We start from the raw sequence: 25,236 nt of genomic DNA on the forward strand, positions 1-25,236 counted from the left end.
GACAAGGTGGAAAAGATTTAGCCCTTTATGGATCAAAAATTAGCACCACACTTATTTTTCCAGGGCAGACAAACGTTTCCATATTTTGAAAATTAATGCAAGTACATGTAGATCTAATTCAGACTATCTTCAGTTTATGCTCATAGTAGCAAAACTGATATTGTTGCAGGCACAAAGTCTGTTCATGGAAGGTATGTCAAGGCCCAAAGCTCAGACCCATAACGCTTCAGAAATGCTTTTATTTTTATTTCTCAAGAGCTTCTAAATTTTAGTGTTCTTATCAAGAAAGTTACTCATGGCAAATTACCTGAACAATCTATTTCATCTTTTGCAATTTTGAAAGAAGTACAGTGAGTTAAGTGTCAATAAGTATTCTTTGTGGAAGTCAATACTGCCAGTGCTTTGATTACATTTTGCTACTTTTATTTTTTTCAGGCTACAAGCATCTTACATTCTCAAAAACCATATTATTATTATGAATGGCTTAGAAAACTACTATACCTTAGTATATCATAAAAGTATAATTAAAGATAATAAAACGGAAGGGGGTATGGGACCAAATTGAAGGGAGGGAGGTGGGGGGTGTAATGAACAAAGTGGCAGGAACCAAGACCATTGTTAAAATCCCCAAACAAACCAATGAAGGAAAGACACCGTAGAATGACACTGTCTTGAAACATGAAAATAACAAAAACATAGCTTAAGAGTTTATAATATGAAGCCTTTTAAAATCTTCTTTCCACATACAATGTAGAATTTGCCTAAAAGATGCCCATATTAAACTCTATATCACAAATTCAGGGAAATATCAAATTTGAAGAGGACCATGTTTAAATATTATAAACATTCAGTTTTAATTCCGGAATTAGTTTGTTATGACAATCTATGAAGTCTGTAACCCTTGACATGTTGGAATAGAAAATGATCAGTTCTTGTTACAAGTATAGATCCAGGCCAGCCTGAACACATGTGCACACAGTTCAGGTTCTGTAATTGTGGACAGCTCAATTTTAGTACCCGTATATTGATTGATTGATTGGATTGACTTTTCCAAATACAAAGCAGGGCACATCTATTACAGACATTCAGCAGTTTATAAAAATAAGCAAATTGTTCACTAACAAACAGACAGGGTATGTTTTTTTCCAACAATATTGACCATGCACTCTTCCTTATTGACCCTATAGCCAGTAAATTCGGTAAACTTTTGATCTACTTTTAAATCTTTATGAATGTTTATTGTAACATCGCTTTTCATTGGATAATTGTGACGTTTATATAGTTTTTTATACATGGCTGCTGTCGATTCATGAAGAAATCTTACTTTTGACTATAAAACATGATGCTTGCTGTATTATAAATTCGTTATAAAGATTGTTGACAGGTTATATGACCGTATATAAATGGCTGTTTGCAATATAACCCTCGCCTAGCGGCTCGAGTCATATTTACAAAAAGCTGTTTATATAGGGCCATATAACCTGTCAACAATCTAATAATATACACGGCTGCTTTTGATTCATAAAAACATCTTACTTTTTCTCTAAAAAATAATGCTTGCTGTATTATAAATTTGTTATAAAGATTGTTGACAGGTAATATGGCCGTTTATTACCCTTCCAGATTTTTTCCGCCTTTTTGATTGGATAATGATCACCCGAAAGAAATTGATATAACCGAGCCAGACGGGTAATATACACACTAAATTTCCCCGTTGGGTACCCAACGTTGTAAACAACATGCGCTGAGGTGATGCGCGTACGGTTCGATTTTACGCGGTGTAAATTCCGATTTAAAAGCACTTTTTAACTGTCAAATGATAAATATTTACCAAAGTAGAGTAATGATACATATTACCATCAGTATCGAAAACAAATATGACCTTGTGAAAGCTTGATATTAATTACAAAAAAGTGCGTTCAATAGACTACTCCTTTTCTCTTGTTTACATCCGTTAGGAACGGGAAAATACGTCATGTATTTATGTGACGTCATGTTGTGACGAAGAGGTACCCTAAAGGGAATCTTATTTCGACGTTTCATTTGAAACAGCAATGATTTTTTAAAAAATCGTCTAAACTTGGCAGGGGAAGGGTAATAAAATTATTATTTTGGTTTTGGAGTGATATATGTGGATATATTACCTGCTAAGATAAAATATCACCCTCGCCTAACGGCTCGGGTGATATAAAATCTTAACAGGTAATATATCCACATATATCACTCCAAAACCAAAATAACATATAATATAAATGGCTGTTTGCAATATAACCCTCGCCTAGTGGCTCGGGTTATATTTACAAACAACTGTTTATACAGGGCCATAATAACCTGTCAACAGTCTTTCTAACTAATCATATAACCAGTAGTTAAATGGTCTTAATTAAGAATCCCTCTTAGTGCAAGCAGTAAGAAATTGCTTCAAGACATTATAGACATTATAAACTTGTAGGTTCGAATCCTGGTTCAGCCACTTTATTTCTTTTAATTTTAAAATAGCCCTTCTCTAAAACCTTGTGCAAATCATTTTTTTGTGTGTATACTATTTGTGTACTTTTTTATTAACTACATCATTCTGTAGCATGTATGTGCTAAACCATATACGTTTGCATAATGTCACCAAGAAAACCATTGAAAAATATGCGTTCTAGAGAAAAACTTGCGATTGTCCAACATCCCTATGTCTGAGTACTTACGAAAACATCTTGATAAAACAAAAGTTAACACCACACTTCTTAAAAGTTATCCTAAAAGTAGATATATTAAAACAATTTCAAATTAATTCAATTCTTCCAATAATTAAGTAAAAGAACAAAAACACAAGAAGTGTGACTCAAACCAGAGACCTTCAGATCAGTAGCCCGTCATCTATACAAATACATGTATACCTCACCTTACTGACATGTGAAGATAACAAATATATCAATATATTCGTTTGATACAAGAGTTTATTCAATGACCTTCATGAAAGTTAATGAAGATCAAGGACAATATTGTTGGACAATATTACCAAACCAAAATATGCCCAGAAGTAAAAGAAAAATTTTTTTGGGATATAGAATGTATAACTTCTGCAAATTTAATGTGAACTGGTCAGTGGGCTAAGGTAATTTAAAGGTATTCTAAGATTTTATGAACTTCCTAGAAGGATAAAGTACATGTAATTGATATTATAACTGAAATTGAAAGGTTAACAAGTAGAAATTTGAAGCTGCGGTCTCATTTACTCCCTGCAGAGCCCAAGACCAACCCGTTAAGTTACCGGGATGAGACGGGACAATCCGGGGTGAAATTATTGTTGGGGTCACACTAACCCCGGCAGCACTATGGTAATTCCCAACTAACCAACCAGGATGCGCTCCGGACCATCCAGGCAGAGCCCAGGTGAAGCTACAGTTCTTGCTGGTGCTTCCCCGGTCATTCCCAGATGATGCCTGAAGAGCCCCGGTTGACTAAGGCAGAGCCCCAGTCGATCCAGACAGAGCCCAGGATGATCCAGACAGACCCTCGGTAGATTGAAAACGCGCGATAATGATAAAATTAGTTACAGTAATTCAGTAATGTAATTCAAGATGTTTTTCTGAAAAATCCTTCAGCAAGACTGGATAGAAGGGAAATGGGAAGGTTTTTAATACAAACTAGTGCAATCATCTTTAATTGTCGTGATTCTTTTGAAATGAACTGGGCTTTGCTGGGGCTCTACTGGGATCAACCGTAGCTCCATCGTCATCCTCCGGGGCTCTGCCCACATCCTCAGGGCTCTGCCGGCATTCACCATGGCTCTGTCAGCATGCACCGGGGCTCTACTGTAGCTCTACTAGCTATATCATACCCCGGTTTGAGCCGGCAGAGCTACGGTGCTTCCCCGGTGTAACCCCTGTAATTCCTGGCAGAGCTAAGGATGAAGCCGGCAAAGCTTTCCTACCCGGATCATCCTGGACCACCCCGGTGATATTAAATATTTTATTCCATCTGGGTACGAATGCTGGATGTTCCCGGATCATCCCGGACGTTGCCAGCAGAGCTACAGATGTACCCCGGTTGTTCCCAGTAGAGCCTTGGTCATTCTGGAATCACCCCTGACGTCTAACGGGGCTCTGCCGGGATGACAGTGAGACTGTAGCTTTTTGAATGATTTTGCTAAAATTGAAGTCCATAATTGTATAATATCAATTGGGGTAAGGATTAAATGCCCAGCAGCTGAAAGGGTGGCTAAAGCTTACATTTAATTTTGAAATACATGTACATGTGTCTAAGATAACATTTATACCATTCTATAGAATAGCATTTATAACTAACCATCAAATTTTAAATTAAGTGGTATAGGCTATATTATTCTCTATTGAGGACATTCATTCTCTTCAAACTTATCACTGATTATTCTTACTTTCATTATTTTCATCATTCAAAACATGACTTGTACTTATTTTATAAGCTTATTTTATCATGGCTACATATATTTTTTGTGATTTAGAAGTAATTTTTTATTTTATCCAATTATTAAATCCTATAAAAAAGATATGAGTTTGAGATACTTCCATTTTGCACAAAGAAAATAATTAGATTTTCTCAAAATTTGTGCGGAAAACAGTTGTAACTTGAGATACTACCCTTTTGCACAAAAAAATATGTAACAAATAATCAAAATTTTATTTGTAAAACGGTTGTAACTTGAACTTATTCAAATATCTTTTTTTTTAAATTATTTTCTTCTTTTTTATTATTTTGTTTCTAATTCCTTAACTAAAATATATATATTTTCATAAAATAAAAGATTTTTATTCATTAACAAAAGTTTTAATAAGTTTTTTCATGCTCCTGTAAAATTTGCTTAAATTGAGTTACAACCGTTTTGCGCTAAGCCCGCGAAATGCCCCTTCATGACAAAGCTTCTGTGAAATATTTTGCTGAAAACCTGGTTGCATCGCATTGCGATGTTCCTTGTTTTATTAATGTTAGGGAGCATATTTTGGAATTTTCAAAGAAAACATTTATCTAAGTGTGACAAGATTCAGGAAATGTTTGGTTGTTGTAATTGAACCTAAAGATCAATGACCTGGGACAGGAAGATAAACAAAAGAAACAAGATAGTTAAAATGTTCAGGTAAATTATAAATTTTAGATACATTTATGCATAAAATCTGTTGTTGTTTTTTTTTTCAAATAAGTATTAAATACAAACTATTTTAGATCTATATTTATAACCTAAATGTAAGCTAGTTTAAATACAAGTGTTTAGAGGATATTTTATGAGTATAAATGCTATGTTTGTCTATGATTGTATTGAACAAGATGAGTGCATTAAACTATGATGACATTATTTATAAACTTTCATCTTTCATCTATTATTTGAATCTACAAATTTTAATTACAGAGTCAGCTTGTAAGCAAGTTTGCAGGACTGTTCCAAACTATCCAGCTTTGCTGTGTTTTATCATAGTATAAAGCAGAGGAATATACTGGAATGTCATTGGCATTGGCACCTTCAAAGTCAAGTGATTAAGGAAGCCAACTGTAGACCAGGAAAGGCTTCAAGGAATATACTACAGTATGTTTTTGTTTTAAAACTAGGTTTTGAAAGTTTCAATTTGAAATTTGAATGAATGAAGGTTTCTGGAACTGATTTTTTTATTGATACTTTGTTGGAAATGCTGTTAATGTTACATGATGACTCTCCAGCTTTATTGATGCAGATGTCACTTTGAGCAGACAGATACAATTAGTGTAGGCAATCGGAATCACCTTATGAAAAGCGTTATTTTTTGCAATATTTTTGGAGTGCTTTAGGTTGTAACATCCAGTATGACATAATCTAAAATAATAGTAACAGACGTCGTTTCTTTTCTTAACATCGCAGAATTGTCACACTGCTTACCAAAGTTTTCTTGAAATCCTAACACTTATAAAGTACTGATGAAGAAAAAGTAGAAATCAACATGAAAAAAATTAAATTCACTATTTCAAAACAGTAGACAAACATTTAAAAGTAACTACAGAAAAGGTCATTTGAAAATATTAAAGCCTTCATTTTAAGCAAAGGTTTTATAATAAACAACTTGTCATTCAAGTAGTTTTGGATCACTCAAAAGATGTATTTCTTTTCACAAAAGTGCTGATTTTTTAAAACAATATATATCAACAGTGAACTGATATTTTTGTCTATGGAAATGTTTAAGGAACGTATCATTTTTTTTATTGATTAATAAAAAAGAAATTAAATGATGTAATTCTGATTGCCTACACATACTGAACTGTCCTGACTCCTGAGTATAACTACAGGTGTTCCTTAATCCTGGGCTGGATAGCTCCCTCAGAGGGAAGAAGCCCATCCTGGCTTCAGAAGTCAAAAATACAATGTTGTACTTAGGCAAGTAGTTTGAAGTCTTTGATCCTGACCACATGGAGAGGGAAGCGCCCAGTGGTGATTTTATATAATTGTTTTTCTAACTTCTTTCAAATGGCTGTACTTTATTAAATATTTACTTTATTTATTTCAGGAATTGTATCCTGGAGCATTTTCCACATGTGACCCCTGTGATGGTGAGGGAAAAACTAAGGGACACTTTAAAATCATGGAGAGTGAACAGGAATTCAAAAGATAGATATTTGAATACATTAAAATATAGCCGGATATCAAAAAATTATAACTGAACATTGATTGTAATATTTACCATTAAAGACTATAACTAACTTAACTTTTCATTTGTAGTGCATTACTATTTACTTCACACTGACATTAAATGTTTCAGTGAGTCATATGATCATTTTTTGCTCTGTATTATTATAAAGAAGTTTCTTAATTCCTTAAAAGGACAATATAATTGCTCTTTTCAGAATATGTCATTGGATGTTATACTTTCTTATTTTCCGTGGATATTCTAGAAATTTCCAAGGTTTTTGCTCAAATAAACCTTGGAAAATTCTCTGATGCCCTTAAGTAAGAATCCTCGAAAATATAACAGTATTCCCAGTTGTGAGAAACTTTCCGAGGTTTTCATTTAAAAACCTTGGAAAACAAACCACGGAAACACTTTAAAAATCCTTGGAAATCGTTCCAATACTCCGAGGTCACTCATTTTCCAAGGTTTTCTAAAAAAAATCCTCGGAAATTATTTTACGAGGTTTTTATTCTGAAATCCTTGGAAATCGTTCCAATACTCCGAGGTCATACTTTTTACGAGGTTTTTTTTAATAAAAACTCGGAAATTTTTTACAAGGTTTTTCACCCTCTCCCTATTTTTCCAAGGTTTTTTTAATAGCAAAGTTTTGCATTTTCTTGTTCCAATACTCCGAGGTTTTTTTCCAAGGATTTTGAGCCAAAAACCTTGGAAAATCTACACCCGGGTGTTAAATTCAATTTTCCACGTTGCCCAAGTTGTCCCAATTAAAGCCTCTACAGACAAGTGGAAATTTTCAAGAATTTTCTATATAAATATCATAAGGAAAAGTTAAGAAATGCTTTATATAAAAACAGACAAGTTGAGTGAAAATCAGATTTTGCCCGCCCTGCTGACCTATAGTAATATATCAGTCAATCCACATTGTTATCTTTAATATCAACATAATAGGTCAATGGAAGGAAAACTGGCCATTGACCTTAATAAGCTTATGATAAGCTTAAAGCCGACATCAAAGTTCAGAGGTGGTCTTTATCTTATAGTCTGCTTGTAGCAGATAAAGTGCTACTATTAAAATGATTACTTTTTGTTACCGTCACAATGCTCAAGTTATATAATGTACTCAAAGCCTTGCTTTGAAAGATTTGGACTTTTCCATGGGTGATGTTTTTAGAATATCTGATCAGACTGTATGAAAAGAAGAAAAAACAACAACCCCGACTTTGGACAGCTATAAATTATTGCCAGGGGATTATGAATGTTTTATATCTATTTTCTGTCATGCTAAAAAGATTAAAGTTGTAAAAACTGTTACTTAGAAATAATGTCCAACAAGAACTGGATAATGGATTTAGATATAAAAGATGGAAATTGATTTCTAACATTAATAAATCTGCAGTCAATGTTGCAAGCTTATGGTTTTCTTGATAAAGAGTGATTTAAAGAGATGTTTATATAATTAGATAGGTTAGAAACTCTTTACAATTATATTACTTTAACAAATATTGAACAATTAAGAATGCTTTGAAGAAGAAAAAAATGATCTACAATAAATTATATTTTGTATGGCTGCCACTTTTGGCAAGGGAGGTAAATATTGTAAAAATCGGGAACTATCTGTATTATAAAAAAAACAAATTTAAGTTTAACCTTCTTTGTCTAAGTTTAAAAAAAATCCAACAAATAGACCTATTTCTACCATATATTAGAAATTATTGAAGCAAATTATTGACATTTTATATTTTCAGACTCCATAGACGAGTGAAAGCAGCGAGTGATGTAGAATACCCAGCTTACGGAGTAACGGGTCCAACAAAGGAGCGACTACCATCGCCTGGTGATCGTAAGTTAGCGCAGAGCGCACAGATGTACCACTATCAACATCAGAAACAGCAGATGATCGCCATGGAGAAGTAAGAATAAAGATTAATTGAGCTGCTTCATGACAAAACCAACATAGTGCATTTGTTACCAACATGGATCCAGACCAGCCTGCGCATCCACGCAGTCTGATCAGGATCCCTGCTGCTCGCTATCAGTATCTCTACTTGTAATAGGGTTAGTTAGCAAACAACAAGGATCCTGATCAGACTGCGCGGATGCGCAGGCTGGTCTGGATCCATGCTGGTCGCAAACCTATTATGTTGGCTCATATTATGTTTGATATACAGTTAATTATTGTTATAACATTCTTCTTCTGGTTATGTAAGGTTCAGTTATTTATAGAACAGAAGTAGAGTTCAACATTTAACATACTAGTGAGGGTATGGCACCATTTTCAATATGAAGTTGACCACAGTCCTTTGCTTAAAACATGAACATAGATGACAGACAACATAATTATGAACAAAATTTATGGTCTAAAGGCCACTGAATCCTAAAAGTCCAAAATTTAAGTTTCTTACATAAATAGACGGGGACACTAAGTCTTAATAAACAGAAAGAAGTACATAACACAGTGAAGAAATATACTCAGAAATAAATTATAAATCACATTTTGTGCTATTCTAAGCCTGATACCATTTTTTGGTTTAGACCTACCCTATTATGAAATGGAATATACATGTATTAATGTCAAAATGTCAAATGTCAAAAAATCTTTGTCAGTCTTGTCAGGTAAGAAAACCTCAGTGGAGTCCCATTAAGTTTTGCTTCCATTCAAAAAAGGGTTGTGTCAACTATTTACATGGAAGCAGTCAAGATAATTTATGATTTTGACTGGTTTACAAAATGTGTTGTTAAAAGAAAAGAAAAAAAGATTTATCAGGCTCCAGTCTCTTGTAAGGCTTCTATTTAAAATGGCAGATTATAGTGTCATATGTAGGGAACCAGACTGTTCACTGTATATGTATTTATAATAATGGAACCAGTCTAGCACAGTCTTGTAAAATATCATGTTTGATAAGATTATAAAACTTTCAGTAAACATACACCTACGATGGTGATGGTATGTTATTATAAAATGAGTCGTAAATCTCAAACTTCAAAGGTAGACCACTTAGGTGATAACATTGAAATCACAAATTTCAGTATTAAAATCCTTTATTCATGATAAATATCCTCAAAAATAGGGATGGTCCTTGACACAAAGTAAGCTATGTGAATATTGCAATCTATAATGTAATTATCTAAAGACACATTATGCCTGAACAAAAAAATGATTTCTTACTTTTTTAGAAAGGGCAAACATGAATTTTATAATGTTGAAATAATGTATAGGATGACATTAAATGGCCCCCACATTTGACTGCATCTTACTAAACAACTTTTTTAATGTCAGCTAGCTAGACTTATTTATTAAGTCTTATCATCAATGATGTAAATATTCACTCATAGATCAGAGGGAAAAATCAAGAATGAACCTAAAGAATGCCCAGACAGACAAATATATATATACATACATGTATATATATTTTACTTGTTGAGTTTGATTGAAAAAAGTGGTGGGCAGGTGGGCAGAGTTTCCTTAATCCCATTACTCTGTACTGGTTGGTTCCAAAGTGTGTCTATAAGAAATTAGCATATAGCTTCGTACACCTGTACACATTTAAACTAAAATAAATTCAGTTAAAACCAGACCAATAAAGTTAAATTAAAGGTCCTCAGAAGTTACAAAGCATATTTGATGTCTTACATGGCCAACTTTACACTCATTGCTCAGTACTGGTTAGTTCCAGGAATCGATTCCAAAGTGTGTCTATAAGCTAATATAGCTTCTTTAGTTAACAAATTCAAACTAGAATAAATTCTGTATAAACCAAACCAATAAAGTTAAATTAAAGGTCCTGAAGTACTAAATTAAAGGTCCTGAAGTACTAAATTAAAGGTCCTGAAGTACTAAATTTAAGGTCCTGAAGTACTAAGCTTATTTGATGTATTACAGGGCCAATGGTGAGATGAAACATGATGCTTCTGAAGATGAGTCTGAGGAGGAAAATGAGGAGGGAGATTATACTGTTTATGAGTGTCCTGGCCTAGCTCCGGTAAGATTTTACTGTTAATGAGTGTCCTGGCCTAGCTCTGGTAAGATTTTACTGTTTACACGTGTCCTGGCCTAGCTCCGGTAAGATTATACTGTTTATGAGTGTCCTGGCCTAGCTCCAGTAAGATTTTACAGTTTATGAGTGTCCTGGCCTAGCTCCGGTAAGATTTTACTGTTTATGAGTGTCCTGGCCTAGCTCCGGTAAGATTTTACTGTTTATGAGTGTCCTGGCCTAGCTCCGGTAAGATTTTACTGTTTATGAGTGCCACTGGCCTAGCTATGGAAATTATATTCTGGTTTTGAGTGACAATGGCCTTGCCATAGAAATTGCATACTTGTTATGAGTGCCAATGGCCTTGCTCTGGAAATTGTGCACTGGTTATGAGTGTCAATAGCCTAGGTATGAAAATTATATACTGGTTATGAGTGCGAATGGCCAAGGTATAGAAATATACTGTTTATGAGTGTTCTCGCCTATCTGCACTAAGATTATAGTCTGTTTATAAGAGACCTAATCTGGCTTAGCTCCAGTAAGATTTTATTGTTTTTTTCCCTCGCCGAAAAAGGCGGCGGGGGATATAGAAATAGTCTCCGTCCGTCCTTCCGTCCGACATTTTTGTCCGGAGCATATCTCAAAAAGTATTTGAGGTATCAACTTGAAACTTCATAGGTGGATAGACCTCATTGAGGAGGAGTGCAGTGCACAAGAATGATAACTCTACCCTGCATAATTTTTGAGTTATTGCCCTTTGTTATTTTTCAAAATTAATTTTTGTCCAGAGCATAACTCAAAAGGCCTTTGAGATATTAACATGAAATTTCATAGGTGCATAGATCTCACTCAGGAGGTGTGCAGTGCACAAGAATGATAACTCTACCTTCCATAATTTTTGAGTTATTGCCCTTTGTTTTTTTTCATACTTAATTTTCACCTTAATGGAGCATAACTCAAAATTTTTTGAGATTTCAACATGAAATGTCATAGGTGGATAGATCTTATTGAGGAGGAATGCTGTGCGCAAGAATGATAACTCTTCCCTATTTAATTTTTGAGTTAATGTCCTTTGTTCTTTTTCATACTATTTTGTCCAGAGCTTATCTCAAAAAGTATTTGAGGTATCAACTTGAATCTTCATAGGTGGATAGATTTTACTGAGGAGGGGTGCAGCACACAAGAATGATAACCTACCCTGCATTATTTTTCAGTTATTGCCATTTGTTATTTTCAGCCATCAGTATTCACATAGGTTTCAAATCTGTAATCACTTCAGCCACCAAAAGACCTCTTAAAATTGAATTATTCTGCTCTACTACATTCTTCCAATGAGCAAACACTTTCGGCGGGGGATGGCCATGTTAACATGGCTCTTGTTGAGTATTTTAACCCAGCCTTGGTAAACTTATGAGTGCCTGTCCTACCCCTTATATGATTTCACTTTTTTGCTGGTCCTTCTTTTAGTCAATAAAAGGTTATACTGGTTTACTAATATATTTGAGTTATTTTGGTTCAGTTTTTCAGTGTTTAGACAGTATAAATACAAAAACAACTGCTTAGTATAATCTATAAACTGTTGGAATTGGTTTCACAATTCTAGTTGTAAATGATACTGTTCTGTTTTGTTTCAAGTTTATGCAAATTGTGGCATGTTGGTTAGATTGTCACATCTGTGATATAATAATAAAAAAAACATTGACTTTATATTTCACTACTGTGCAAGGAATTGTTTCTTTCTGAGATCCTATATGTAGTATTTCATGTCTGTAGAATGTCTTCTGTTGAAGCCAAACAGAATTTTATTATGTCTGTACAGTCAGGAACAAGTATCCATAATTTGATTTATTTCTCCGCATTCTGCCTGTGTAGTTAACTAGAAAATATTTTGATTGTGAAACTTTAAAGTATTGCTTCTTTGCTCCTTAGTGAAATATTAGAGATATAATTTATATCACTCACTGTATGTCACTGTGTTATTATCCTCTGTTTATTTAAATTGAATTTACTCCTGTTTACAGACTGGGGAAATGGAGGTTCGAAATCCACTCTTCACAGAAGATGCACAGACCCCTGTGAACGGTCAGCCTACAGCGGTCAATGGTCTCCAAGACGACCATGAACAGGAGTAATCTAAATCTCTACAGCAAATCCATTACTATATAATCTATAACTATCATTTATCAAACATGCTTCTAATATATTTTGTTAGTAAAAAATGAAAATATCTGAGCAAATTAACGCTTTTCTAATCTTGAATTTTAACGTCTGCTGCAAAGTCGTCAGGTATTTAGATTTCTCTAGTATATGAACTTTATTTTTTCTTCTTTACTGAACACTTCTGTATGATTTATTTTCATAATTACTAATTTGAATCACTAATGAGTTCAGCACTGGTGTAAGTCCTGAAAATTTCATTTTTTTTTATAAATAAAAAAAATATACAAATTATTAACCAATCAACATCTGCATATTTATCTCCATGGTGGTTTGTTATAAAGTGGTGATATAAAAGGTCCTAAGAATTAAATTAACAAAAAAGTTAGAACATTGGTGTGATTTTTTTTTAAACTGGCACTAAAGATAGAATTCAGTAAAAAAAAAAATAGTGCAATTTAGTGCAAATGTACTAAGAATAAAATAAAGTTAAAGAAGAGCTTTTAAGTGCTTTTTGACATTTTTGAATAAGAGTTTTATGATGATGGACTAAGTTTTCTGCAGTTTGTGAAATTTGATTTTAGGTTTTTAAAAGAAATTAAATGATTCAGTTCTTTTGAGGGGAATGGGTGGGGTGTTTGGAAATTAATTGATGTTGAACATATAAGTTATTATAATATTAACTTAGCTGATTGAAAAAAATGGAGCACTCTGTTACTATGAACTTAGAAGGTAATGTTTAAAAGAATCCAGTTGAAACACCATGAAAACTAGATTATTTATAAAGAGACTTTATTTTTACATGTACATGTATAATTATTATAAGAATTAACTTTGTTACAGATCTGTTTTTGACATGTGTTCAGGAAGTCTCTGATCTTATTTATTTATTCTATTCTGATTGGTTAAAATGCACGTGGGTGGGTTTTTTTAATCAGTGAGATATATTTGATATCACTCGTTGTCACTTATTATACATGTAGCATGAAGTACGAAGAAATGCTAGTTTTAGAAAGGGATATGATATATATTTTCACCATGATGAAAAATCATCACTGTACTTTTCATGCTACAAGATGTTTGATATTTGGTATATTTCATACGTGTTACAGAAGTATGAAAAATATTTTGTATTACATTTAACTTCTGTTACAGAACTATGAAAAATATTTTCTATATTTCACATTTATTACAGAACTTTGAAAAATATTTGGTATATTTCACTTGTGTTACAGAATTAAAAAAAAATGTTTGGTACATTTCACTTGTATTACAGAACTATGAAAAATATTTTCTATATTTAACTTGTTTTACAGAATATAAAAACAATGTTTGGTATATTTCACTTGTGTTACAGATCTATGAAAATAATGTTTGGTATATTTAACTTGTTTTACAGAACTATGAAAAATAATTTATTTATTTCACTTTTGTTACAGAACTATGAAAAATATTTGCTAAATTTCACTTGTGTTACAGAGCTTTTTAAAAATGATTTTTTATATATGTCACTTGTATATGTTACAGAATTTGAAAAAAAAAGAAAATTTTGTAAAGTTCTCTTATGTAATAGAACTTTTCCTGTTAATAATGTATACATGTATTCTTTGAAATTTTCACAAAGAGTAACAGTATTCTGTGTATTTTGCTTTTGCTCTATTTTTTTTTTCAGTTATATGCTTAACTAACAAGAAAAGGGAATGTTAGAACTGTAGTTTAATACACCTTACAATATATCCATGGGTTGTAGACAAGACAATATGTACATCTTAGTGTGTTTAGGACAATGCAAGAATGTTTTTTATTATTAAAAGTCTTTATTTATTACAATTGCATAGTAAGTCCTTAACCGGTGACCCGTGACCTTGCTGGAACCCAAAGTGACTAATGGTTGCTACCAGTAAAGAGAGAAATTTGAATATAAAAGTCTGTTAAAATTACCTAAGGGAAATCATTTGCTTTAGTTCTAAAGAGTGAAAACTCATTTTCTTATACACTGATACGTTTTTTATTTAAGGTGAACAAACATCTTAGATTTCATGAAATGTGTAACAATGTCAAGATGTGAAATTATTTATTGTTTTCATTCATTTAGAATCATTTTGCAGAGATAAAACTTTGATGTCAAAATTGACCCAAGATTTCCGAATGCCAAAACTTTGTTTTTGTGCATGTTGAATATGTTTCATCATGTCTATAAATAACTTTATTGACTATAAATAGCTTTATGGAACATTCTTTTATATGTAACTCGCATTTTCAGACACAAAATTTAGCATTAAAGATCTTTCATGCTGCTCTGATGCACAAAATCTTGTCTTAAAAAGTAAAGGGCCTATTATGTAAATAATTGATTTTAGATTTTATTTCTCCTGCTAAAAAGTCAATACAATGTACAGGTGGCTAATGCCCTAGTTTAAGGGACCATAACACATAGTAAATGATAGACACACCTTAGCTCAGGTTGATGACTGTTGATAAATAATCAATATTTTGTTGATAGGTTTCCAATATTTTTGAAAGGTTGTCAATAATTTTAATTTTTATAACTAATACAAAGTGTAGCTAATCTGCACATTTTAACAATAACAAACACAAAATGCAAGTAGCAAATGCATGTCCACAGGTAGACAATACAGTTGATAACTGACCAATATCTGTGTATAGATTGGTAAAAAATCATTATATTTATTCATTCTTGTTATTGTATTATATAATGGGAATTTGAAAGTGAGTAACTTTATTATAGAGTATATAACTTAAGATAACACTTTTTAATGTAATAAAGGGAAGTAACTGTGTTTTGACTAGGGTTTTAGTCTAATAAAGGGAAGTAACTATGTATTGACCAGGTTTTTATTTGATAAGGATATATGTATTGATTTGGTTGTTAAAATTTAAGAAAGGGAAGTAACTATGTATTGACCAGGGTTTTTATCTAATAAAGGGAAGTAACTATATTTTGACTGAAAAGTTTTCTGTTATTTTATTATTAACAACTTTATATAAATGCTTACATGGGTTTAATTTTGATGATGATTTTTTTGGAAAGTGTATAAGTATGACGTATTATTGACAATAGAAGTATATTTTGTTTTATACATGAATAAATTTACAAAAATAAGAGAATTTTTTATTGATTTTGAAATGGAAAAATTAACAATTTTTTTCTATGTATATAAACTGATTTCAGACCAACATTCGTAGGCACATATTTGTTTTTTGTTATTTCTTTTAACAGTTTACATTGAGTAATATTTAGGTATAGATTGTAAGGATATTGGTTAAAGTTGGAAGGAAGTTATGGGAGGAGGGGGGTATTGGGGCTATACATTCCTAAGTTATTGTTATTAAAATTTTCTGTTTTTACAATCTATTTGAGAAGTTTTGTTGTGATGTTTGCAGGTTGTTATTTATTTATTCATACCGGTTGCATTTTACACAAATAGTTGAATTAATATACATGCATTTATCACATATTATAACAGTAGTTTGAAAGAAAAATATTTGAGCCGTGTCATGACAAAACCAACATGATGCGTTTGTGACCAGCATGGATCCAGACCAGTCTGATCGGGATCCATGCTGTTTGCTATCAGTTTCTCTACTTGTAATAGAGTTGGAAAGTGAACAGCATGGATCCTGATCAGACTGCGCAGAGCGCTGGCTGGTCTGGATCCATGCTGGTCGCAAACCCATTATGTTGGTTTTTCTATCGCGGCTCATTTCTTGATTTCATTATAGAATGGGTTAAGGGACCATTGTAAAGTTGTGTTTTAAACTTTAGAAAATACAGAATTACAGCATTAACTTATTTTTTTACTCTCATGTTACGCAGTATTTTTCATCGATTATAATTTATATGCTATTAAGGTCTTTGAATGGCCTATGACAAACTCCTCACAGCGGTTACGTCACGCTTTGCTACTTTAACCACTGCCACCACTGAAATCACGTGATGATAGTTGTATCATGTGACAAAAACATGGCGGCCAGTTTCAGAACGCCAAGGATCCCATATCAAACTGGCAGATTTATAATTACATCTTACCAGACAAAATAAGTTCAAGGCACACAATTTGTTATCACTTTAAAACAAGTGCCGGATCAAATCTTTTTGTGCAATCGTTCAATAACTGTTGATATTTTGCCATTGTTTACTATGCATACGGTGTCACAGTGAAAATATCTTTCGTTATGTTTACAAAATAATTTTTATACGTATATTTTTTTACTTTCTTGTACATTAAGCATAACTATTTAACGAAAGAAAACTAAAATGATATAAAGTATTATATTTTTAAATTAAAAGTGAAAAAAATATATCCGGCTATATTCGACCGAATTTACTTGTGGTGTCAGTGGTTACTGTACAGATCAGGGGAAGTAACCGCTGCGAGGAGTTTGGGCCTATGAAATTTTGGTTTCATTATTTATTTTAAAAAAAACAAGAACAAGATGATAACAGCCATTCATTTCTAGTTTTGAAGCGTAACTGCCTATTTTTTTGTATGCTTTTATGTCTTTCATTCTCTTAGTTTTCTGTTACTGATTCATATATCACACTCTGAAAAGTAGATATATTTTTGTATATTTTACTGATGAGTGAAGTATATATACCAAATCTCTTTTCTCAGTTAGATATAATCCATATTATTCACTCCAAAGAAATAACTGTATACTGTATACTTCTATTTTCTCTATCTCTCTCACTGTGCAATAGTCTGATTATATTAACATTTGAGCCGCGTCATGACAAAACCAACATAGTGCGTTTGCGACCATTATGGATCCCGACCAGCCTGCGCAGCTGTTCGCTATCAGTTTCTGTATTTGTTATAGGGTCTGTAAGCGACCAGCATGGATCCTGATCAGACTGCGCGGATGCGCTGGTCTGGATCCATGCTGGTCACAAACGCATTTTGTTGGTTTTGTCATGACGCGGCTCATTCATACCATCATCAGATACCCTCGGTTGATTTACAAGTAAACAAAATGTGGGTAAAATGAATCCATTTGCACCAAAAAAAGCATTAAATATATCGACCAATGAAATTGCATTAAAGAAAATTTTTATTCTTCAACAGTGAAGGTAAAAATTATCAGTAACAGTAAATTTTCTATGCTTTTTTTTTTGCTGGAAATCGTTCACATTTTTACTATTGATCGTTTCACAGCTGAACTGAATTGGTTGCCACAGTTTTATCTGCAATGCCGAACATTGATTAGAATGAGCATTTTGACTGGTTTTAATCGCCTCATGAAATTGTGAGGCAACCAATGAAATAGCTGCCTTTGACACATCTCAAATCTGCCAAAAAATCCACGGCTGATAAATGTTAATGATTCAACTGTGGGTATCCGAAGATGCATTCATACAAGAGTCATTATATCATTATAAGTAATATCTCATTGTTGATGGGTAGGAAAGTCTTGTTTTATATATATGAAGAAAAAAAAATTGGTTGCTAAGGCTATCTTCCTAATTGAAAAAAACATATAACATGTTTTCTTGCTTATATATACTGCTTTACAGAAAACAATTTTTCTTGAATTGGTTTTCTGCTTAAATCTTACCAAGATTTACACATGTGTGTATTTTTGCAGTAAAAATAATAATAAAATAATATCAAGGAGCCTGTACTTGAACACTATGTCACATATTTATATTTTTACTTTTTGGATATTTCTTTAAACAAGAAATTGTATGTTGAAACTTCATTGTTTTTTAATAACTCTATAAGTAATCTTTAAGAAGAAAAAAACAACAAAAAACACGAAAAATTGAAAACCCTTAATACATATATCATTTTTTTCCCCGCAAGATTTCCTTAGCAACCGCAAGATTTCCTTAGCAACCGAGCAATTGATTTTACGAGGTGACTATATTTTGGCACTAAGTCACCCATTTTTAGTCTGTTATGTGAATGGTTATGTTTCATATTGACTTCAGTGCATTGTTTAAAGGCCCATTATGCCCCAGAAATGCTTTTATTTTCATTTCTCAAAAGCTTTCATTTGTGCCATGTAAAACTTTCCAAAAAGTCACTCATTGGCCAAATGCATTGTATCTGAACCATCTTTTGCATCTGTTGATTAAGTATTTTGAATGGAAGTCAAAATACTACTTTGTTTACTTTCTTCAGAAGATGAGCATGTAAAATGCTCTAAAACATTTATTTAAATGTTAAAAACTCACATTTGACTTTTTTAAAGAATGAAAATTTTATCCATTTCTGAGGCATAATGTGCCTTTAAGTTAATTTTTTTAAAGAATTTTTTTAACCTGCATTTCTTTATTAAACATATTTGAAATATAAGTCCGAGTACATTATTTTTGATATCATAAAATTGCAATAGAATAGAAAAAGTCACTAATGTTTTTACTTGTTTATTTGTTAAATTAACATTTTGTACTTTTCTACAAATGGGAACAAGTTTTCTTTTTGGACTTATCAAAAGATGGTCGGTTAGCACACTAAATATGTCGTTGTTAAATATAAAAATCGTTACTAAAATATATAAACTGTTGATATTGTTTCTAAAATTGTCAATGTGAAATAAAACTGTTGTTAGTAAGTCATTTGTGTATTCTTTTTTTTTCTTTATTTTTTAATTGACCACCTAGTTTACCTATATCCTGGGGAACATTTCAAATTCGTAAAACACTTACCTATGAATTAGAGAGAAAAAAATCCGCCCATGCGTTGGATTCGAACTCGCTGTCAGGATACTGCGATCATCGGTTTATAATGAAGAAAAGCCCTCCCGTGAAATTAACAATGCGGACAAAAGCCCTCCCGTGAAATTAACAATGCGGACAAAAGCCCTCCCGTGAAATTAACAATGCGGACAAAAGCCCTCCCGTGAAATTAACAATGCGGACAAAAGCCCTCCCGTGAAATTAACAATGCGGACAAAAGCCCTCCCGTGAAATTAACAATGCGGACAAAAGCCCTCCCGTGAAATTAACAATGCGGACAAAAGCCCTCCCGTGAAATTAACAATGCGGACAAAAGCCCTCCCGTAAAATTAACAATGCGGACAAAAGCCCTCCCGTAAAATTAACAATGCGGACAAAAGCCCTCCAGTGAAATTAACAATGCGGACAAAAGCCCTCCCGTGAAATTAACAATGCGGACAAAAGCCCTCCCTTTATTATTGTGGATATATTGTAGGTATGTTTTCAATTTCAACACTTCCCCGTATCTAGCAAAATACACTGAAGGAAAAACTGTACAATCATGCAGTTTCACGTTCTTGTGCTTTTTTTGTAAAGAATATTATTTGTAAAGTTTACAAAAGAGTATCTTTATTTTTTACGAATTTACATATCAATTTTAGTCCTTTTAATCACAGACACTTAAATTAGGGAGGGGATCAGACCCGGTCCCGGCTTGATCTGTCTTGTCAACTGTCAATGAAAACAAAAAACTTTTAGCATTTTATACAAATGGCCATCCATCTTATTATAAAACCATTTTAAAACTAATAAAAAATCCCACTAACTAGTCTCATTGGGATTTTTTTCAATTGGCGAACCAATTTTATGACTGGTACAAATGTCCCCGTCGTGTTGAAGTATCAAATGTTACAGAGAGTTAACGAAGGCTGGGCGAGGTTGGGTCACGGTCTCACCACCGAGTGCCTGTGAAGTCTAGTACAACTTTATTTCTACTATTTCAATGACATCCTTGGTAACATGACAAAGTCCATTGTTTACTGCGCTTAAATGACTCCCTTCTGCCCTCCGGAGGTTGGGGGGGGGGGGGGGGCAGTGGTATAGGAGTGGCAAGATAGTCTGATATCTCTTAGCCGTTCCTATTTATTTACTATCTTAAGGTAACGTCTTATCTTTACAAATTTGACCTTCTTTATAAAATCTTCAATTTACTATCAGTGAACATGGTGACGATCTTAACCTACGTGTCGTTGGTGATAGTTTTTTTCTGTCCGAATTCATTCAGCGTCGAATTAAATGACGACACGGTAATACCGGTCATTCAATCGATTGTTGATGAATTAAAGAACATAAAAACAACGTACAGAATAGAAACTGACCAGCTTACAAATGAGGTATTCACACTACAGAAGGAAAACAAAGAATTAACAAGCAAAGTCCAGCAGCTGATTCAGGATCGAGACAGACATAAAAAGGTAAATACACTGTACATGTAATTATGTATCTTAATTTTTTTAATCCATTACAAGCTTTATATCTGGAATGGACTCGTCCATTTTTCAATCCAGACATTATCATTCATCATTTTTAGGGAAAATGTCAAATATATGTTGACTGAATAGCGAACGGTACAGACCATGATCAGATTGCACGCATGCGCAGACTGATCTCGCATTCGTACAATTTGTTGTTGTCTGCCAGCAGGACATTTTCAAATAAGATATTATACAGTATGTTTGTTACGTAATGGCTCTGCGATATAGTGATATTATGTGCCGTTGCCACTGCCGAGACTCAAGCCCAAAAGGAAGAAAACAGAAACGCTGATGTTTTTTTGCGTATATTAGTGGAACAGGTAGTGCTTACAACACATTTTCAGCGTCTTATACAGAATGTTTATATATCTATTTTCTTATTTTATTCAAAGCGGCTGCAAATTTATAAATTTTCAGCTTTGTTCCAAATAAATAAAACCTGCAGTTGTGCACATTTCTTTTTAAAAAGATTTTTGACAAAATATATGGTCATGTATAAACGACTGATTGCTATACACGCACTGCCATTAATAAATACTATCCAAAATATAAAGTAATGACAAATCGAAGACAGTTTACAAATAACGAGACAAACACTAATTTTTCTTTTTATTATTTAGTCTTAATCTTGGCATGCAATATTAAAAACATTTCTGCGCTGCTGCTTTTAAGATATGTGACGAGAACAACAACATTGGCGAGCGCAAAGTAAATTCTGATCGCATGTCAGGAAGCATTACCATACCGCAATCGCATCCTGGAACGCTGGGAATTCAGAAACGTAAGTGAGGTCACTGTATTGTAAAATACGTTAAAATCAAATCTTAAATTATTCGTTTTGTTTCATGACTGTTTAAAGTTGTGTTTGACCATTTAAAAGATGTAAAACGCGGTAATAACTTAAATGATGTTTAGATGAATTATACATGTATACCATATGACGAAATGATGTTAGAATTTTATTCTGAATGTAAGGTAAAAGAAAACAAGCTTATAGTAGAAACTGGGATGCAGTTGTTTCATTTCTGTTTCATATTTACGCACAGACACTTTGAGTTTGGAGCTCCAACATCTCAAAATCCAAATAAAATGTATATTTGTCAATCCAAACACATATTCTTATCATAAGAGTAAAAAAATCTTAATATAAGCTGTTTTGAAAATCTATAATAGTGTATTATCATATATGTTGAAATATGAACTTTTTTCAAAACAGCTTATATTATAACATTTTTGACATATAAATAATTATGATAAGTATATGTGCTGGGATTGATTAATATATTTTATTTGGATTTACAGGCGTTTGTCCTCGAGCTCCACACCCAAGCCTCTGTGTATTTATGCGGCATTTGCATTATGTTGTTCTTTATGGGCGTGTTTGAGCTTGTTGTTTTGTTTACGTAAATATCTTAATTCTAACACTGGTGCACCGCCGGTGATTAATTAAAAAGTTAAGAAATTAAATGCAGTGCGTAAAAAATACACTTGCATCATTTACTTTATGCTTTTATGAATTGAGCCGCGTCATGACAAAACCAACATAGTGGGTTTGCGAACAGCATGTATCCTGATCAGCCTGCGCGGATGCGCAGTCTGATCATGATCCATGCTGTTCGCTATTAGTTTCTCTACTTGCTATATGGTCTGTAAGCGAACAGCAAGTATCCTGATCAGACTGGGCGGATGCGCAGGCTGGTCTGGATCCATGCTGGTCGCAAACCCATTATGTTGGTTTTGTCGTGACACGGCTCATTTGTCTCTCAATCGCAGGGCAGATACCCGCGGACGGAAGAGTTGCATTCACGTCGGTATTATCCAATCAAATACCACATCTTGGTTCACATCAGACGGTGATTTTCGACAGCGTAGTTACTAACATTGGAAATGCTTATCACTCGAATTCTGGCATCTTTGTTGCTCCATACAAGGGCGCCTATGTGTTCACCGTAAAAATGAAAGTACCGCCGCGACACAAGCTCCATCTAGAGCTAGTTGTAGACGGGATAGTAGCCTTTGATCTTGGGATAGAAATACCAAGCAGCGAGGACTACGAGTCGGCCAATGAAGAGTTTATAATCGAAGTCAACCAAGGTGCGGACGTATTTGTTAGGTCCGACGCTAGAGGAGGGGATTTGTACGGGTATAGGCGATCCGTATTTTCAGGGTTTTTGCTTTTTGAAACTGAATAGAATAAAAAAAATGACATACATCTGCTTTGCGTCAATAATAAAAGCTGAAAAGGGATACCTTTCCTGACCAATTTAATTAATTTAGTTTTCTTGAGGTTACAATTCCAGACAAAAATAAATGGTTCTTAACCACGCAAAATACGGAATACTTAAAATTTGGTAAATTGAAATTGAGTAGCGGGGAAACAAACCGGTTACTACGGATTTATAGTCCCCCTCCATCAAATATAGACGTTGCCTTGACGTCATATACCAAATTGTCCACTCATTTATGGTTTTTATCTAATACAAGGGAGACAACCGATTTTAAGTTTGAAAAGATTGATTGAAGCAGTTACTTCCCTTGATAAAATTATCTCTTACTAAATCATTCAAAACTTCATATCCAATTTATTCAAGTCGCAGGTATGACATTTAAAGCACACAACATGTCTATGACGATGAGGTGGTTTAGATAACTTAAAGACTTTCTAGTAGTACTAACAACGATGCTTTTTTCTATATAACCATTCGGCAAATGCATATCAATATGCCCTCGGAGTAAAATGCCTGTTCTCGGGTTATAATATCAACTACCACCCCTGCAGCCATATGTTACATTAATATCATATTTCTGATGTTAATTATTTATCATTTAATATATACTAAATACATTTTTTCGGACGTCCGTCTGAGAACGGCTTGACTTCACAAGGAAGAACTGATTGAGTATTACTTGTATTGGTAGGGTTTTCATTGGTCAATTTAAAATTACAGACTGAAATAAGAAAATCCCATTGGCCATTCTAAAATTTGATATACAGGGTATCATATTAATAATATATAAATTATAAACTAATCTAAATGAGTTTATTTAAAAAAACTCTGAAACAACTTATGCAAATAAAAGCGGTTTTATCTCGTCTGAGTATCTTTTAAAGATACTTCTTATTGGGACTTTAAAAATGCTTGGTCAATGATTATCGCCCTGTGTATTCATATTCAATCTTCATAGAAAATATCAAATTTCCATACCAATGAAAAGGCGAAAGTATATATGGCGGGAACGGGACACCGTAACGATTCTCACCTTTGCACAAACCAGAGGAACAGTCCTACTCACCCGGCGTCGGCGTGGTTCGAGTTTTGTAACAATACATTTATTTAGTACACCCTTTGATTACCAAATTTGTTATTCTACTTTGTACTTTTTTACTTTATTAAAACCCGTCTCGAGTCGGCTTTTAGGAACTGGCAAGTGCTAGTGTCATTCGTGTCCGTAAAAGGGGACGAACACAAGATTTGCATGCCACTGGTGAACTTTACTGATATATATGGCTCATAGTTAATGTATTAGTAAAACGCTGATATAAAATAAACAATTTTAATTACTTAAAACAAGAAGCAGGACTGACTGTGTAACAGTTTAAAATATCTTTTTTCTTAAAGGTACATCATGCCTCGGAAACGAAGAAATTTTAACTTCTTAAGAAAGGGTAAAACTGTTTAAACAGTGGTTTTAGAGCATGTAAGATGTATATTACCGGAGGAAAGTAGCGCTAAATATAAAACTATTCGTCACAATAGTAGCAAAATGTATTTTAACTTTCATACAAAATACTTAATTTCTCTGTAACTATACTTATACCCAGAAAGCAACAGAAGCAAAATAAGAATCAGGTTATTGGCCAAAGAGTAACCTTTTGGAGAGGACAACAACAAAAGGCTTTTGAGAAATAAAAACAAAGCAATTCAAGGTCATAATGGGCTTTTAAAAGCGTACAACTAACATAGACTTTGACCTACTTTTCGTAGACGCGCGTTGTGTTTATCCATATAACCGGAAGCAGCTGAAGAAGACAAACTGTCAGAAGTTAATCTCATTGGTCAAAAAAGTAGGGCAACGACTTTTATGTAATATCCCAGATACGATACCCGAAACTATTGGATAATTTAAAGCGAGGCTATTCTAAATGTTTGATATGTAATACGAAGGACAGTTGAAGAGTATTTAATGAAGCTCTGCAAGGCATTAGGGAATTAGTAACAAAATATTGTGACCGTTTTATATCAAATATTAAGTTTATTTCATTGTCATTG

At 33.3% G+C, this 25,236-nt stretch overlaps 2 protein-coding genes and 2 long non-coding RNA genes across 4 annotated transcripts in view; all 4 read left to right on the plus strand.

Moving 5' to 3' along the window:
* Positions 1 to 13,740, plus strand: part of LOC132750106 (neural proliferation differentiation and control protein 1-like) — a 46,886-nt gene extending 33,146 nt beyond the window's left edge. Inside the window, exons 6-8 of the mRNA XM_060740052.1 lie at positions 8,366 to 8,530; positions 10,501 to 10,600; positions 12,613 to 13,740. Of these exons, the coding sequence (XP_060596035.1) occupies positions 8,366 to 8,530; positions 10,501 to 10,600; positions 12,613 to 12,723 (376 nt within the window). The 3' untranslated portion in view covers positions 12,724 to 13,740. The remainder of the gene's footprint in view (positions 1 to 8,365; positions 8,531 to 10,500; positions 10,601 to 12,612) is intronic.
* On the plus strand, positions 4,947 to 6,755 carry LOC132750068 (uncharacterized). The gene is made up of 3 exons (XR_009628497.1): positions 4,947 to 5,104; positions 5,375 to 5,548; positions 6,498 to 6,755. It is a non-coding gene; the product is annotated as an uncharacterized LOC132750068 (long non-coding RNA).
* An 86-nt stretch (positions 13,741 to 13,826) lies between the features above and the next one.
* LOC132750114 (uncharacterized) lies at positions 13,827 to 19,331 on the plus strand. The gene is made up of 2 exons (XR_009628501.1): positions 13,827 to 15,600; positions 15,678 to 19,331. It is a non-coding gene; the product is annotated as an uncharacterized LOC132750114 (long non-coding RNA).
* A 1,301-nt stretch (positions 19,332 to 20,632) lies between these two features.
* LOC132750076 (cerebellin-1-like) lies at positions 20,633 to 23,175 on the plus strand. Its single transcript, XM_060740017.1, has 3 exons — positions 20,633 to 20,905; positions 21,638 to 21,746; positions 22,739 to 23,175. The coding sequence occupies exons 1-3, from the start codon at positions 20,654 to 20,656 to the stop codon at positions 23,155 to 23,157; spliced, it is 780 nt and encodes a 259-aa protein (XP_060596000.1). The 5' UTR covers positions 20,633 to 20,653; the 3' UTR covers positions 23,158 to 23,175.
* The last annotated feature ends 2,061 nt before the right edge of the window (positions 23,176 to 25,236 follow it).

This window comes from Ruditapes philippinarum, unplaced genomic scaffold (genome assembly GCF_026571515.1).
Source record: "Ruditapes philippinarum isolate M1 unplaced genomic scaffold, ASM2657151v2 ctg4699_1_1_1_1, whole genome shotgun sequence".
In the NCBI taxonomy this organism is placed as follows: domain Eukaryota; kingdom Metazoa; phylum Mollusca; class Bivalvia; order Venerida; family Veneridae; genus Ruditapes; species Ruditapes philippinarum.